Source organism: Poecilia formosa, unplaced genomic scaffold, assembly GCF_000485575.1.
Source record: "Poecilia formosa unplaced genomic scaffold, Poecilia_formosa-5.1.2 Scaffold17, whole genome shotgun sequence".
In the NCBI taxonomy this organism is placed as follows: domain Eukaryota; kingdom Metazoa; phylum Chordata; class Actinopteri; order Cyprinodontiformes; family Poeciliidae; genus Poecilia; species Poecilia formosa.
Genome location: NW_006799956.1, coordinates 404,932 through 420,320, shown reverse-complemented (window position 1 = coordinate 420,320; position 15,389 = coordinate 404,932). Strand labels below are relative to the sequence as shown.

Sequence of the window (15,389 nt, the reverse complement as noted above, 5' to 3'; positions counted from 1 at the left end):
GTGCTCATTTCAGTGATTCACCATGTCAAAAAAAACTGCAAGATGTACTGATTCTATTAAAGAAATCGTATTAATAAGTTGCTCCTTCTTTCCCCCCCAAACTGACAATGTTCTTACATTGACACTCTCCTAGAGTGTAAAATAACAATAAAGACTACACAATAATTAATTAAGACAAAAAAAAAAAGCACTAACGTTCAGCAAGAGGCTTTAGGGGAATAAATTTGGAAAACACGCTCTTGGAGATGGACGGGCTGGACGTGAAGCAGGAATAGTTGCCCCTGTCTGACGACTCCACCTTGGAGATGTAAAGGTTGCCGGTTATCTGGGAGACAAAGTGCCGCATGTCCAGTGGGATGAAAGTGGGGAATTCATTGAGGATCCATCGAAACGACAGCTCGTCTAGACAGCGATAGAGAGAGAGAGAGGGAGAGAGAAAGAGAGACAGACACGCGTTGAAATGCTGCCTGTCAATCAACGGTTCGGACACAAGGCAACGTCTATGGAAACAGACCAGGGATCTGGATACGAGCATGGGCTCAAATATATGAAACGTATGAATAGTCATGAACAGCTACGCTGTGCTGAGAGTAATTACAATTCGCGCATGTTTTGACCTTGCAGACGGATTTGCAGGATTCTTTGGGCTGAAAGGCTTAACGGAGTGCGCTGTGGGGAAGTTCTGCTTGTTGTAGTGATTGTGATGCTGCTGGAGTGGGTAATTCCATAATAAATGGATGGTTACAGATTAGCATTCAGTGTGAATATTGTAAATGTCAGTGGCGTTTTATTTAGCGGATGGCTACGGCCACATTAGCATTGCTAATGGAAGAGGGAAACAGTTTGGTCAGCCACATTAAGAGACTGGAAACGACAACTAAAGCTGAGGACGCACTGGAAAATTTGTTTTTGTTTTGGTCAGATTTTACTCACAATTTCACGTTGGGCGAAGTCTCTACTAGTTGTGGACAATCTGCAAGGCTAGATGGCATAAAAATAAGGCTGTTTGCATAAATGGTAAAACCAAATATGATTACCCATCCAACAGGAAAATGTGTCGGCAACAGTCACTGAAAAAGAAATGATTGGACAACAACAGAGACTTTTATTTTACCCAGACTACAGGTGTGAGGTTACACTGTTGGGTCTCAAACCAGACCCTTTATTTAAATTACATCTGACTGGCAAAGTACTCATGTTTCTGGGGATGCAAATTTCCTCCCAGGTAGAGTCCAGAAAGCAATTTACAAAGAAATCAGTGCAATTCAGTATTAATCTCATAGTGGTTATGCTTTAAAGGATATGGTAAAGTTCTGGCAACCACAGCTGCTGGTATGTTACAGTAGATAGGAGGCTTTTTTTTTTTTTTTTTTACAGTGTAGCTTTTATTTTTAGATAAGGAAATAAATAGGATTGCTGATGTCATACATGTATTTAAATGTTAAGCTTGTCAAAACACACTGATATATGTCATGAGGTAGTGGGTTTGAAAAAGGTGTGTTTGCAAACAAAAATATGCAGTTCAAACATCCTGTTAATATTTAACCACGAATAAATGTCCTCCGTCCCTCCCTGGACAAAGCTCCACATATAGCTCAGGGTTCTACAGCACCACTTGCATACATTTTTTTCAGGGGGCGTTAGTCTGATTAGTTGCAGATTTTACCAAATTTGAAAATCCCTTCATCAGAGAAGTAGACTCCGGTATCACATGCTTATTTACCTGGATAATGTGGAGGGGGGGCGCAGAGCAGAACGGCCCCCTGGCCCTCCTTGATGTGCACTGCCTGCCTCTCCTCCGGTGAAAAAAGATCGAGATCTGAGAAGGGCAGAGACGGAAACGAGATCATCGTTTTACAGGTTGAATCGAAGACTCTCGCGCATCTAAATGTCATCATTACACACTAAACATGAGGTTTGTCTGAACATGAAGTTCCTAATGAAATGTTGTTGCATATTTCATATGCATGTCATGCATGAATTAACAGCTCTGGGGAAGCTGCTCAACATCTGGATGGCACTGCACATTGCTGCCTACAGAAGTGGCTCACTCCAATCCAAACAACTCACATCCGAACTGGACAGATGCCTCTTGGCTGACGACCGTGCCGTACATGTTGGTAGCCAAGCAGGAGTATTTCCCCACGTGCTCCGATCTAACGGGGTTGCTGATAATCAGGTTGCCTCCCGATAAACTGTAGCTGCTGCCAGGATTGCTCAGGTCAACATCCGTGTTGTTCAGCCTCCATCTGCATGGAAAGCAACCTGGGTGAGTATACCTGTTTGTCAGTGAGATCCCATTTATGTTTTTCGGTCTTTAACTACTTCTGCTAACTTTAACCAGTTTTTATTAATTCACATATCGAAACGTTCTGCTTCTTCTGGAGATTTCTGCTATATCTTTTTTCTAAATTTTACCATTGTACTTTTTGAAATGTTTGCGCTTTTTTGTGCAAATTTCAGCCCCATAGAAATTGAAATTCTACAAAATTCCACAAAATTTTGCCAAAATCTTCTGCTTTTTTTAGCTTACTACTTCTGCTTTAGTAGCTGCCTACTTCAATATAGAAACTCCATTGAACTCTTAACCAAGTCACAAGACTGTAAAGTATCTTCAAATTTTTTGGCTTTTGAATATCTCTCAGGTTTTTCCACGATTGCAATTACAATGTCATCCTATGGTGGAATTCTCTAACTGTTTTTTTAACTTTTCATGATTTTTGACAAACAGAATGATGCTGTTCATACATATTTAACTGTACAGGAATAATTTATGCATCAAAATGTATAAATTACATTTATACATACATGTCTACTTTAAGTAGACATCCTTAAAGTATGTCTACTTTAAGGAACTATGACTATCATTGTGACAATTCTTATGGTTTTCTGTCAAACTCTTCTGGAGCACAGACATGTCAGACATTTCTTCAATAGAAAGAAATAGGAGTGCTTTGTTTCTATCTGTGTGTCGGCATTCTTTTTGTCTTCCTTTCTGGAAATGTCTTTTGCTTTTACTGGTTTTACTGTCTACAAAGGTCTTCAGCAAACTCATCAATTTTAGCAATTAATATATCAAAATGTTCTGCTTCTTCTTCTGAACTATATTATATTGTTTGCTAAATTTTACTATTGTACTTTTTCAAACATTTTACTATTGTACTTTTTCAAACATTTTACTATTGTACTTTTTCAAACATTTTACTATTGTACTTTTTCAAACATTTTACTATTGTACTTTTTCAAATATTTCAAGTTTCATAAAAAATTCTGCTTCTGCTGAATGATGCTAAATCTTTTGTTATATTTAGCAAAAGTAAAATATAGTGAAAGCTATATTTTTCAGTATAACTTTTACTATATAGCAAAAGTATAGCAAACCTTTTTGCTATATTTTGCCAAAAAAAATGTGCTATATTTTACAAGCATTTTTAAAAACGTATTTTTAAACAACTTTTTTTTTAAAGTAAGAATTTGTTGACCAGTTGTATCTCAGTTTACTTGCTGGTAAAATTATAAGATGACTTTAAATATAAATCTTCATCTACTGGTATAGTAATAATTATTCAGCAAAGAAAGGGCGTCAGCCGACATTTTACAGACATGTCTGCAGACCCTGAAACAACGGAGGTGAAATTTGAAGTGCATAGTAATGCGGCTGGGTTTATGGAAACATTATGTTACCTGTATGTGGCAGGTGGATTGGCTCTCGCCTGGCAGGTCATGACAATTCTGGCCTCGGGCGCCTCCTCGGGGTAGATAGTGTCCACCGGCTGCTCCTCAAACACCGGGCCGAAACCTGTGGCATCATCTGCTGAAAAGAACCAAGGCAGAGTAGGATGAAAAACAGCATGAGGCACATTTGCAAGCTGGTAAGATCAGGAAGTTCAGTCACTAAGTTTGATCAGCAAAGCAGAAATTATCCCAGCAACTACTAAATGTGTTGGTGTGAGAGCAGATGTTTAAAAATGCCCACATCAAACCCTTTTCCCACTGCATGCGTCATGTTTAGCCGTGTGTTGCAGATGTGCAAGAGCCCACTTTCATGAGAAAGCTTTTTGTTGTTGTTGCTGTTGTTCAATCTGGCTTTTGCAATAGCGACACACACATGCAATCACCCCCAATTACTCATTAAAGGAGACAGACATCCCGAGCAGTGGCATGAATAAGACATAAACACAATGCTGAGCCATGAATAGGCAATGAGGCAGAATGTTCCCAAACGCTGATTATTCTCAAAGATCAAGACTGTGTAGGTGGCTGAATGGATTGCAAATGGGATGCGTGTGTATGAATGCGTGCGCACATGGGTGTTATTCCCCCCCCCGTGTTTCTGTGTTCTAAGAATGCACAGCTGACACCTCAATGGGGGACGTATGCTATTTCAGACAGTAATATGCCGCTCTGCTTTAGTTCATGGAACCAGGCCAAAGCCAGGAATTCACTGACTACAACAATGTCCTATAGTGCCTTGCTAATCCTCTCCTACTGATTCATTTTGTTACATCACGACCACAAACTTCAACGGATTTTACTAAGCCGGTGCATGATTGAATTAATATGATGCGAGTTCAACGTTTTCACAGATTGAAATCTGAAAAGCATTGTTTTTATTTAAGTTCAATGCAGTGCTTTGAACCGCACCGATGCAGCTTAAACTTTTCACCTTTCTGGTGGGATTCTCTTGATCTAAATGATTCTGTTTGTTCTGAAACGTTCCCTCACAAGCTTAGCGCAACCAGTGTGCCAATATTGAGATTAAATAACACTCTGTTTACTTGTTAGAAGAGTTCTCAGAGCAACTGCTAGGATTGGATTTTATGTAAGGCCATCAGAGCATCATAGTAAAATAAATTGTCACAAGAGGAGGGAGTTAAAGACAAGTCATGAGAAGAATCATGCACATATTGCTGTAGCCCAAAGTGTGTTGGCTCTTGACGCGTATGTAGAGTAATCTCTGAAACCGGCTGTCTAGGTGCACATCTACAATTTAAATTACTTTTTCTGTCTTGGATGTCAGGGGCTCAAGGTCTTGAAAATCTAATAAGCCTAAAAAGCACGAGGACACATCGACAGTCACATTAAGAAGTTTGTTACACTCTGAACAGCCGAGCAGGCGGTCTGCGTAAAGACACTGAAAGACGGGATCAACTTCCACTCAGACGCTATGGCAGCCAGCCGCATGAGAGCGCCTGACATTGATGGAAATCCCAAGGACTCAGAATTACTGCTGGCTGTGAGCGAAATTAAAAAAATGCTAAAAATGGGCCGTTGAGCGGTTGATAAAATTAAAATTAGGTGAGAATCTGCGTTTGGGGAGCAAGGGAGTTGAAAGAAGTGCGAGCAAGGAAAAACCGAAAGCTCTCACTGAAGAGCAAAGAGACTACTGTGACCCTGCTTTCTGTTGACTTAAGCTGAAACCACGTAAAATGTGGAATAAACTCTTAACACAGATAGAAAATATAAATGTTAGCCTGATGGCACTGGTGGTTTTCGGTGAAATGTTGAAGTAGCAGTTGAAATGTAACGAGCTCTGGTGCCGTTCCCGACTTTCCCATGTTACGTGGGATGTGACAGATGGTGGCGAGGGTGTTAAAGCAGGCCACATATACACCCTGGAGACACACGTAGGGCCTTTAACGTTCTCTACAGCATTTTTTTTTACTTTCCATTTATGTCTCCAACACCCTCAAGATTCACTTTGTCATTTCATGATCACCTAAACCCGTTCGCTCCAATCAACAGCATTCCAAAACTATTAACCCTAACCCTAAGTCGGCATTCCAAGATCTCTTCACTCTTGTTTTTTTCCATCAGAAGTGAGTCACTTTCTCCACGTGTGACGTAAACACTACAGCAACAGAATGATGGCCAGAACTAATTAACTTTGACATGCAGAACGGTGGGTCATAAAAACCAAAGAACAAAAAGATTGCAGAAGGCAACACATCATGTCCTAATCTAAAGAACTCGAGAGCAGAGGAGAATCAAAGTCAGTGACATGGCAGCAAATCACAAGCTGCCATCAACTCATGACCTTAATCACCAGCACAAGTGGGTTATGCTGCAGGTCAATGATCCAAAGCACAACAGCAAGTTCACCTGTGAATGGCTTAAGGAGTTTTAATAGATACCGTTTGATGTAGCCTAGTCAAAGTCTTGACTTATTTGAGTTTGATGCAAATGCTGTACAAAAGAACCAACAACAACATTATTTAATACTCTTACTATCCTTTACAGATCCTCTTTGTTCCAATACACATGCAATGTATGTAACAGCGGCCATCATAGCAATACACATCATTCATTTCTGGAACAAGATAATGACAATTAAGTGCTTTTCATTTCTTCACTTCTGGTTATTTGCAAAAATCAACATGCTAGCAAGATAGTGGAATAAAGTCGTGGACTTGTCTGTCGTAGTCCCTAGTTTTCCTGCAGCCTTCCTGATCCGTCCCCAGCCCTCCACATGCTCTGTTCCATTTTTTTTTCACCTGCTGCCACTCAAGTAATCAGTCTGTTCAGCAAGTCGCTTGCTCCTTGATTGCTTCAGTTCCCACCCTGTAACTGGTCACCGGATGTTTGACGGGTTTTATGTTCCTCGGTTTACTCAGTCTCTATATTTTAGACCCCGACTTTGATGCGTCTTACAGTCCGACTTTGACAACTCGTCCGAAAAAAATACTGCGATCTCATATGATATTAAGATTCAACAACACATGACGCACTCAGTGTATACAATCTAATATGTATGCGCTACAGCTTGAAATAACGTAGCACATAAAGACATTTATTATCTTAGGGAACAGGAACAAGTTTCAACCTTTAGCTTAAAGAATCACAGCGCTCAATGCAGCTTCCCAGAAGCATTTGCAGGATTGCAAATACACACCTCAAATCATCCTACTCTTTTTCTCAAAGCCTCCCACTCTACTTCCTAAAATAGAGCTTTCCACAAAACAGAGAGGAGAAAATCTCTTTTCAACAGCTCTTTCAATCACCCAATTTTTCTCTAATCTCTGAGAGTCTTTGTTTCTCTCTTTTTTTATCCTGCATCAAAGATTTCCTCTGTTCCCTATTTTGCCGTTTCTCGCCTGTGGATACTTGGCTTTGACTTTCTTAACAGGCAAGTCATTATTACACAATGGTCAACTGTGAGTCCTCCTAACAGAAAAAGAAAGGAAAGCCAGACAGTCTCTTTAACAGAGAAGGCCACAACTGCAAAACAGATGTGTAATGTGTGCCACCGGGGCCGGCTGGAAGTAGACAAACCTCTTTAACAAACACAGGCGGCCCTGTGCAGCTCAATAGCATTGAAGTTTATAGACAACACTTCTTTATTTTCAGATTTTTTGTTTTTCCATAGTGACATTGAGCAGCAAACATTCATTATTATTGAAGATGTTAGTATGTCTTTGTTTTATTGCCAAGTGTCTTTCTAAATTTGTTTGTTCACATGGTTTGTTTTAATATCCCCATGGAAACATGATTATTCAAATCCCACAGAAGTGTAATTCTCTGGCGAATTAAATTTTAATTCGCTCTATGTGCAGAAGATGCGCTTTTTTTTTTTTTTGCTTGACCAACTGAGAGTCCAAGTGGGACAGATAGCATATTGTGTCCTTGAGGCAAAACAGACACAATGTAGTAATAATTACCCACACACCCTTGAGCCATGTAATGAGGCATAATATTCCCCTGCAGGGATGATCCACTTTATTATTCTGTTTATATAATAATTAATAATTCTACTTGTACTAATTCGACTGAAACCTATTTGCTTTGGTTAAGAAAACTCATTCGGTCGCTGCATCACTGTAATTTCAAAAACATGTAGCTATATGTATTTGTGGATTGTTTATTCTGGTAAACACAATGGATTATGATAACAATAGTCTATATTAAAGTGTGAAATAATCTGCTTTGTGGTTAGTATTATTGACATTAAGGAAGGGTCCTGTATGTTGTGCTGCCTGCTTGATAAGCTGCTGCCCAACATGCCACAACTCCTGCGCAAATACGCTGCGCATCAGTTTGCATAAAATGATCCATTGACAACTAAAACCACGTCAGCGTCCTCAACGGATTTTCACTTTTGTATAGCAGAAGAGCCAAAACTCTCATGTTTAACTCATTTTCCTGTGGGAGGTTTCTGAACCTCCACCATCAGTTTCAGTTACAGAAAAAAAATATATATATATTCAAAAGCTTAGCAGAATGAAAGGTTGAGGTTTTAACACAAATGCATCATAATGCAGAGCATGACATTTTTTGCACCATTTTCATAAGTGCACCAAAAAAAATAAAATACTCATGTGATATTTTCACATAGTGACATCTTCTCTCCTTTTCCCTGGTTTTTTATCTTCCAAATCCCTCCTCAACACAAATACAATGCCAAACAAATACATTTCAGACTTGCACAATTTGGAGGCGTGCACCACAGATGGCACAGAAAATACCAATCCAGTTTTTTTGGCGGGAAGCAGGAAGAAAATAGATTGTTTATTTAAACTGTTGTGTGAAATCGTTTTTGTTGTAGCCAAAGCTGTGATGCACTGTGTATTGCAAACGTGGCACCAAAGCGATTACAGTATATTACTTTAAGAAATTCCAGCCAAGTGTAGAAATAGTAGCAGTGATATCTATCTAGCATGACGAAGCCTCATATGTGGCCATGGGCAAGACGGCACAGATAAGCTAATGCCGTGACAACCAGCCGACTCCACGCAGCACCGACGACTCACACACCCTGGCAACACAATCATGAACTATCACGACCTCAACGCAAATTTTTTTTTCTGCCTGGTCAGAACCATTGGGAGAATCTGATGCTCACTGTTAATCACAATGTATGCTTGGTGCACCCAAGGAAATCTTACCAAGACCTCACAGAGATCATCCACGGCTCAGGAACTTTAAAAGCCCAAAGCTACTGCCTGTCAAAGTGAGATATGTATCAAAAATAGATCCCAAGCATCACATTTATTTTGCTCTGCAAAGAAAAAACACGACCAATGCTTCCTGGTAAAGGAACAAAAATGAATTAGGGGGCGGGGGGGTGACTGAGTAGGTAACAAAGAAGACCATCAGAAAGGACAATTATTCATCCCATCAACTAATCAGCCCACATCCAGGATCTTAGCTTGTTCCCAGGCAACAACTCAAATTATTTGTTCCGTCCAGTTCAGCCTGATGACATTGCATCCATTTTGTTCTTTTTTCAGAAAAAAGTAATGCACGCTGCGCCTGGAAATTGTACAGACGTACCCAATTAACAACACACAAAATAAATTACAAACGCAAAATGCACTGATACATCTCAGAGTTGAAGCACACATTTACAGAATGCAACTGATTTCTGACATCCTCCTGCAAATTTTATTCAGTTATATATATATTTTTTTACACATTTCTTCTGGTAATTTGAAGAAAATCAATAAGTGTTATTTTTGGCCCATCTCTTCTTGCCCAGGCGCAGTTATTCCTCAAGTATCCACAGCAACCTCCGCAGAGTGCAGCTTGCAACATAGCGAGCTCAAATGAGTCAGTCTGAGACCACAGCAGGTTGTTTACTCATTTTGGCTTCTACATGTCTGAACCGCTGCCATATTTGTGGCAAGCTGCATATATTTAACATCAAATAACTCAGCAAGGTCTAAGATATAATCAAGTAAATCAATGTTTTAATGGCCGCAACCTTCTTCCTTGTCCGGGCTCCGTTGAAGTTAATGAAGTTGTACCACAAAGTTGTGGTTTCTTTCAGATGAGATCGTCTTGATAAAGCATGTTTGTGGCCATCATGTTGCCTGTTTGAAGAATATTACCTGCACACAGACGCAGAACAATAACTGCGATAACTGTTTTTGATTAGTTTCAAATGTGGTGATATCTTCAGTATTGATCGGCGCTGTGGATTATTACAGTATAACGAAGAGATTCGTCATCTGAACGCTGAAATAACTGTCATCATGAAAATATTGCATACGTCATAGTACTGTAGGAATATATTTTATTTCTTTATTCTATTCTAAACATATTCCTCATGCTCTTTATTAAGTATGTCCTCCTAATACTGGGGAGTCAATGTGTTTTACTCATCACTGGGTAAAATATCATTACCCAATGATGTTGTTAGCTATCAGTGTATATCCTCTGTTGGGTTTGTAATTCTTAATCCGCTGTGGTGATAGCATCTATATGTCCTTTACATATTTATAGTTTTATTAAAAGAGTATTCTATGATGAGGAACACAAACAAGCAAAATTTAAAGCTTTTTTTTTTTAAATATCCGGCTCTAATACAAGAACTGCGGGAACGACGCTAGGAGCTAAACAAATATTGGCTCTAATGCACTTAAAGAGGAGCTCTGTCAACACCCAGAGGCTTCTCTATAAATAACGGCTTCTTCCAAGGCCACCTCACCACAGAAAACATGAGGAGACTCCGGCTCTGTGCTTTCTGTAAAACCAGCGGAAGAAAACCTGGAAATGTAGCCGTTTATCTGCATGGTTATGTGAAATGAGGGAGTAGGAATGCCAATAAGGTATAACACTGTAAGTCTGTTTCTTTATATAAGGCAGTGGTATTTTCATATCTCAACATGTTTACTTATGCTCCTGAAACAGACAGCAAAGTGGGAAGGGTTCTAGTTTATGTTATAGTTTCTAACATTGTCTTTAATTTTTTTATGAAGTTTTTTTTTATTATTATTAAATTAAAGATTAGATGACAGTTGGTTCAGCTTACTAAGCTTACTTAGTGGTAAGACATGTTTTATTGTTTCCCAGGTATTAAGGTGAGAAGAAATGACAGCAACTGGCAATCGTTCTTTGGCCAAATATAAATCTTGAAAACCAAAATTGTTTTAGGATTTTCATATGCATGTTCTGCATAAGAAGAGTAATGAACAGTGAAGTTTGTTTACTAGAAATAATTCACTTGGCTTTGAATGAAAAAAACAAACAAACAAACAAACAAACAAAAAAACAGTCTGTTGATTGTTGAAAGGAATGGCTGTATGAACGGTTATTTATTCATGTTAAAAACTGTTCCTGACTATAAATACATCCATGGTGCTGCCTTCGGGTCTAACAAGCAGAAAAGTCCTAGTAAACAACTGGTCATCTAAGGAAGTGACCTTTAGTATTAAAGCAGGAGTTTTAGTGGTTTGTTACTCTGAACACGACGGTCATGTGCAACATGATGCCTGGAGGGAGTAACACCAGCATTGACAGTAGAGAGACGGAAAAAAAAAAAAAAACAATTTAAAGTTTACCACTCCACAGTGAGAAAGATCATTAACAAGTGAGTGGATATCACGGCATCTTCCCACAAAAAGAAGAAAGCTAAAAGAGTCATATTTTAGACACCGCAGACCTTAATTAGCATGACAATAAAAAATATATACACGGTACGATTAGAAATAGATTAAAGTGCAAATTGTGAGGAAGATTATTTGTCTTACCTTCAAAAGGGTCCAGCGCAGCCCCTTGCTCTGATGAATCTGCAGCAGAGAATTCAACGTTAATCATCAAATCAAAATTCTGCACTGTTACAGCACAAGACTCCGATCTTTTACATTTGTAAAAGAACGACGCTTAAAATGATGCAAACGCATACATTTGGCTTAAAAACTTCCCTACTGCCTACACAACATTACATCCGTAAACCGTAAATTAAAAAATGCAATTTATAATGTTCCTGTCTTTTGTATAAGACGAGTGATGTTAAAAGCTGCTACTGGTAGTTGCACAACAAACCGGTTGCAGCGTAGTTATTCCCAATGACAAAACGCAGAAAACCTGCACACTCCTTACACTGTGGATGTAGTGTACAGTGAGCTTGACATTTCCCAAGCTGTCATAGCGTTAATGTCACATCACACTTTGTTCATGGTGCGGCTAAACAAACATGTCAAGCCGATGTCCCCTCGCTAAAGTGAAGACCAGAGTGAGCTGACTGACTGCTGTCTGTCTTACTACAGGAGTGATTTTTTTTTTTTTTTAAAGTTCCTAAAGATGTAAAGGAAGTGCAGAGTGTACTGTCTTTATATTGTAATCACAAATACAAAAGAAGTGTGCTGCCTTTTAAAGTCATGATTAAAAATCAAGAGAAACAAGAGCTGAATCTTGTAGATTCACATGTTTGTCTTTTGTTGTTTCGTGTGAAATAAGTTTAAATAATAATTGTGAATTGTCTATGGAGTGGGAATACAATCAATCTCGCCGACTTGGACATTTCAAGCTTACTTTATTATCTAGATTGTTTGGTTTTGAGCTGATGGTACAGAACTAAACCTTTAAGCCCTCTAATGTACAGGATGTATCTTTCTCCCTTAGTCACTCATTCAATGTTTATTTACCTTAAACTGACCAAAACATGGCAGCATACTTTTTTTAAAGTAACTTTTCTGTTTCATTAACATCAGATTTTCCTCGTTTCCACGCAGCTCAACTTATACCCTGATTCATATCCCAAACCAAACACTTTTTCAGCAGCTTGTTCACACTTTGTCTTCCTCATTCCTCAGCTAAGGGATAAACTGACAGCTATGAAGAAAAACGTGTGCGACTATCCGAACCACCTGTTGGATTTTCATGCTTTGTCGACAGTCATTCATAAGCCTGTTTGTGGAGTTGCTGAAGGACATCATGTTTTTCTTTTTTGGACAAATGGGTTGTTGGTTGTTGGACGTTGGATGTTGTTGGATGGAATAAGGGGAAAAAGCAACCTGAAGCTAACAAGCAAAATTCTTTGAAATTCTAAATCTTTCTCAGTCGCATTTAAGCAACTATAGCTGCCAAATTCATAGCTGCGATTTCAGTGGCCATCTCTGAGACGAGACACGTTACAACTCAAACAGAAAGTAAAAATCATCTCAGAAAGTAAAAACTTTAGCGGTGTGTTTATTGCCTGTAATTTTGATGATTATGGCCAACAGCGAATCGAAACTTAGAATTCAATTTCCCATAAAAAAAGCTCAATCATTATTGCACTTTGTTTTTCTTTTTTTTTTTTCACCTTTCCCCTTAATCTTAATTTTGATAGAAACCTGCAAGCGAGAAGGCCAGGAGATGAAGGAGCAGGGCGAGGAGCAGCATGGTGTTGAGCGCGAACCACCTGGTGGGGTCACAGCTAGAAACCTGGTTGATGAAACATGAGCGGGACGCCCTGGTTTTCCTAAATGAGATAAGAAAACAGAAAGAAAGACTGTTTAAGGCTCTAATAAAGTCTCTGCAGAGGAACCTTTAGTTAATAGCCTTTGCTGTTTTGTCTTGGAAAAAACCTATTGGGTTTTGAAAAGAAAAAAAAAAAAAGAAATCTTACTGCGTAAGTAAAAGTTTTCTTTTTTCTTTCTTTTTTACCGGTTCACCAATAAAGGCGAGGACATATTCCACAAGAACAAATATGTCTTCTCTTTCAGGGCTGCGGACATGCAGGACATTTCATACTTCTTCACAAGAACTCGAGTGTAGGATTCCTGGGAAGTCTTCATATGTCTCTCTCACCCACTTTCTTCCTTCAGACACCACACAAAACCCTTCTGCCCAGAATATGTGTCAGGAACAAGCTGCAAGAACAGAATGATGTCATTTTGCTCTCGGACCCCCAGGAGAGGAAGGGAGGTAGAAAGAGAGAGAGAGAGGGAGGGAGAGAGAGAGAGAACCACATTTCTCTGTTCTTGCAGTCTGTATTACCCTTGAACTGTGTGATCTTCCTCTGCTCAATTTAAAGGAACCCATTCAGTGTCATTTATACAGGCTTTTGACGAGCCAAGCTCCAGTTTTTCATAGCGAAAAAAGAAAAGCATGAGGCAAAAAAAGAATAGTGGCTTTAATATTAGATTGTTTGTCCTTGCAGTAGGAATAGAATTTAAAAGCTGGGAGTCCCTGATTGTGCTTACGCTACAGTTAGAAGACGTTCAATGAACTGTATTTCCTTCATATTCATCATCCATCCATCCATCACTTGCCCACCATTGTGACAGGGGATGATATCAGGACCAAACAGCAGCTTTCATCAAGCTTCAGCAGCCAATCTCTGTCTCTCGGCACACATTAGCACACACACACACATACACACACACACCTACACACACACACACACACACACACACACGTCTCTGCTTCCTGTCAGCCTCAAAGGCACAGTCTGGTGATGGATTGACGTTTGATGACTGACTTTTGGCTAATTGTTTGAACATTCCCAGACTGGGGACAATTACGTTTCCAAAGATGATGGCACAATCTCTCAGTCGGTTTGGAAACAAAACGCCGTTTCAGTTTGAAGGAGGCTTTAGCGTGTGACCTGTGCACAGGTGTCAGAGGGCCTCAGAAGTGCTGCATTTTTTCTGTTAAAATCCTTTTATTGAAGTGACATAAAAAGTGCCTCGTGTACCAGAGGTTTTCTGTGAAAGCACCACTTTCACTCAAGCCATCCCTGCTGACTGCTGGACAGCTGACTGAAAGAAGGCTCCTACAGTTTTCCTCACTAACAAGACAGGAAAATCCAACAGATTTTCATTTTCTTAATATATGGACAGTCATGATATTGAGCTTAAGTAAAACGCTGCACATTAAGCATTTGAAAACGAAAACTAATATAGAGTAGATTTATGTGTAATCTATATATCAAACTCTAAACAACAATACATAGATGATTTAAATGGGCTTGAGCACCTGTCCCTTTTGCTCCTTGCCCCCAAGGGCCCTTTTGGTTAATTTTATTTATTTATTTTTTTGTATTATTATTTCCAAAGCCCTCTTCTGACACATAATAACATGTACTAAAATTATTTTGTTTTTTGTTGGGGGTTTTTTGTACAACATAATAAGCCGGTCACCTTGTTACCTTTGACCTTTTGCCCGTGACGCATGACGCAGTTGCCTTTCGCACAGTGAGATAAAGCGGCTAGCTGCGGAGCTGAACGTAGTGAACGTTCCAGATTACAGAACAGCTTTTGGTGAATTAAAAAAATCAAACAAAAAAACATTTTTGGTGAATAAAGTGGAGTAGACTTGCTACTTGTCAGATGACGGAAACCGTTGTAGTGTCGTTTCTGCTTCAGCACGGAGTAGCGGTTTAATCAGAGAGGTAATGAAATACAACAGACACTGACAGACTGCCTTTCTCTGAAGAACTACTGAGCGGGAGGAGACAACCAGGTGAGGAAAAACTGTTCTTATCTATCGGTTCAGTATTTTTATCACACAGACATTAGGTTGCTGTTGTTGTGCTATTAGCTAGCTGCTAGCTAACGACTTTGCTAGCAAAGCTAGAGAACTAAAAATCTTCTTCCCTGTATCGTTAATGGTAGCAGTCATTATTCAGTATTGTTTATGCAATAGGGGCACATCGCCCGTCCAAAACCGATCATCTCCATAAT

The 15,389-nt window shown here is 39.3% G+C and overlaps 1 protein-coding gene across 3 annotated transcripts in view; it reads right to left on the bottom strand.

Moving 5' to 3' along the window:
• The window catches only part of cntn1a (contactin 1a), a 70,162-nt gene that overhangs the window by 19,646 nt on the left and 35,127 nt on the right, over nucleotides 1-15,389 (bottom strand). For 2 of the 3 annotated variants that reach the window (XM_007546675.2, XM_016668755.1), the window contains exons 2-7: nucleotides 13,056-13,183; nucleotides 11,469-11,507; nucleotides 3,685-3,814; nucleotides 2,071-2,249; nucleotides 1,724-1,819; nucleotides 196-402 (exon numbers count right to left, since the gene is read on the bottom strand). In XM_007546675.2, the coding sequence (XP_007546737.1) occupies nucleotides 196-402; nucleotides 1,724-1,819; nucleotides 2,071-2,249; nucleotides 3,685-3,814; nucleotides 11,469-11,507; nucleotides 13,056-13,104 (700 nt within the window). In that variant the 5' untranslated portion in view covers nucleotides 13,105-13,183. The remainder of the gene's footprint in view (nucleotides 1-195; nucleotides 403-1,723; nucleotides 1,820-2,070; nucleotides 2,250-3,684; nucleotides 3,815-11,468; nucleotides 11,508-13,055; nucleotides 13,184-15,389) is intronic. The other variant, XM_016668756.1, reaches the window with a different exon arrangement.